The 2,328-nt window shown below is 35.1% G+C and overlaps 1 protein-coding gene across 1 annotated transcript; it reads right to left on the bottom strand.

Annotated features, from left to right (window-relative positions):
- Window positions 1–327: 327 nt before the first annotated feature.
- Window positions 328–1,452, bottom strand: LOC136813665 (small ribosomal subunit protein RACK1; the record flags this gene model as incomplete). Its single annotated transcript, XM_067070165.1, is given in 3 exon segments — window positions 328–539; window positions 828–1,079; window positions 1,209–1,452. Coding segments are annotated over 3 exon segments (670 nt in total), but the record flags the coding sequence as incomplete, so codon positions are not given.
- Between the last annotated feature and the right edge of the window lie 876 nt (window positions 1,453–2,328).

Raw genomic sequence — 2,328 nt, 5'->3', positions numbered from 1 at the left:
TTTTGATGAATCAATTTGAAACAGTTCAATTCTTTGTGGACAGGAAAAAAACCAATTAAAACGGGGAACACGAATTTGTTCGACTTATGGAATAAGGTTCCAAAGGCATTGTTGACTGAAGGGACCATAAACCTTGATCGAGCTATAGAGGTTCGAGTCAAAGAGAGTCCACTGTAGAATAAAAATGGCGAAAGCCCGAGCATTCATGTTATAATTTTGGCCACAACCCTTTTAACAAATTTGATTCCTTTATGGTTTTTCTAACGTCTACTTAGCCAACTAATCGAATTCTAAAAGTGGGTAACGTTGAATGAAAAAAACATAATATTTTTGGGATTCCCGTACAATATATTTGGTTTAACAAGTTACATTCTTGTGACTTGCCAGACACGAATAAGGTTATCTGTGTACCCTGCAAACAATGTTTGTCCATCAGCGGACCAGGCCAAGGAGATGCATTCAGCTGATTGTTTGGATTTGTTGTTGACGCTTATCACCTCTGGTTTCAATTCATCAACGACAGATTTGGATTCCAAGTCCTAAAGAAGGAAGGAACATTTAAATGATTTCAAAATTAAAACCAAAACGAGAGGGCAGTTTAGAATGAGATTTTGATATCTTTTGAACGTCCAGCTTTCTGATGTAAATTAACAAGAATTTTGATAAGAGAAGTCAACGACAGTAAGAGACAAAGTGCTATTTAGCTCTGAACCAGACATTGAGCTAAATTTCCAGAACACATAATCTATCCAGATAAACTTGGATTTTAACATAACTGTTAATGAAACTGAAAACCAATATTTGGATGCTAGTTTTTCTGAACTTACCCAGATCTTGATGCTTGGTCCTGTAGCAGCACAAAGCCAGTATCTGTTTGGACTGAAACACAATGAGTTGATGATATTTCCACCATCCAAAGTGTAAAGATGTTTTCCTTCGTTCAAATCCCACAACATAGCTCTTCCGTCTTTGCCACCAGAAGCACACAATGAACCATCAGGAGAGACTGTAACTGTGTTCAAGTATCCAGTGTGTCCGAAATGGTTGATCTTCAATTTACAGTTGGTCAAGTTCCAGACCTAATTGAAAAATAATTTTCATTAAAAATTCAAATCTGAATTAGACCCAATAACCCCCATTCTCTCCTCCTGTCATAATTATCCGAAAATCATTTGAAAACTCAAAGTTGCTTAAACGAAGAAATTTACCTTAACAGCCTTGTCCCAACCGCATGAAACGATGATTGGATTTTGTGTGTTTGGTGAGAATCGAACACATGAGACCCATTCGGTGTGACATTCATCGCTGATTGTGTATTTACATTGTCCTAATGTGTTCCACAATTTGATGGTATTGTCACGGGATCCAGAGACAATTTGTCGGTTGTCAGCAGAGAAGGCAACACTCAAGACATCTTTAGTGTGTCCAACAAATTGACGAGTTGTGATTCCACTGAAATAAATAAATAATTTGATTAAAATGGGTGATCCTTTAAAACAGAAAATTTACTTTGGATTTCAGATACCTTAAGGGAATTATTTTTTGCGGGAATTATTTTTTGCGGGAACTAATTTTTGCAGTTCGAAGTTCAAGATTTAATATTTAATATTTGCGGGAACTTAATTTTGCGGATTTCTCACTTGAAAGAAAATTAGAGCGGTACTGTGAATTATTAGACCTTTGTTTTTCACATTTGAAAATTTTTGCGGGAACTTAATTTTACGGTTTGGGCCTAAATCTGCAAAAACCGCAAAATTTATTTCCCGCAAAAATTAGCTCCCTTAAGGTAACTGAATTGTGAATCCAAAATGCCTAATATAACACCTTCAGTGATAGGGAAAAAATATGAAGAGAGTATATTATGTAATTTGCTTAATCATAAGTATTGTTTTCCTGAGAGTTACATAACTCAAATACTAGCACATAACAAATTTAATCTTTTAGAAAAAGGAAGTTTTTGGTTGTGTATAAACTAATAATACCTTAAGGGAAGAAATTTTCGCGGAATTTAATTCCGCGAAACACACCAAAATGGCTAAGTCGCGAAATTAAATTCCACGAAACTCAATTTTGGAGGAAGATGACGGCAATGAAGTTTAATCATGACTTATCATAAAAAAATTCATATTTGATGTTATAATTTTGTTGTTAAAGTTTGTTAATAGTGAGGTTAAGTAAATCGGTAACATCACGACGACGAACGAAAATTTAACAGGCTAGTGAGTTTCAACCAATCAAATTTCGTATATTTCCACTAGCCTATTATATTTTCCGTCCGTCGTCGTGATTATCCCGGTATACTTAACCTCACTAATGTGACTGAAATAT

This window comes from Clytia hemisphaerica, unplaced genomic scaffold, assembly GCF_902728285.1.
Source record: "Clytia hemisphaerica strain Z4C2 unplaced genomic scaffold, Clytia hemisphaerica genome assembly, whole genome shotgun sequence".
NCBI lineage: Eukaryota > Metazoa > Cnidaria > Hydrozoa > Leptothecata > Clytiidae > Clytia > Clytia hemisphaerica.
The sequence above is the reverse complement of the archived record's forward strand: the minus strand, read 5'-3'. Positions and strand labels throughout refer to the sequence as shown.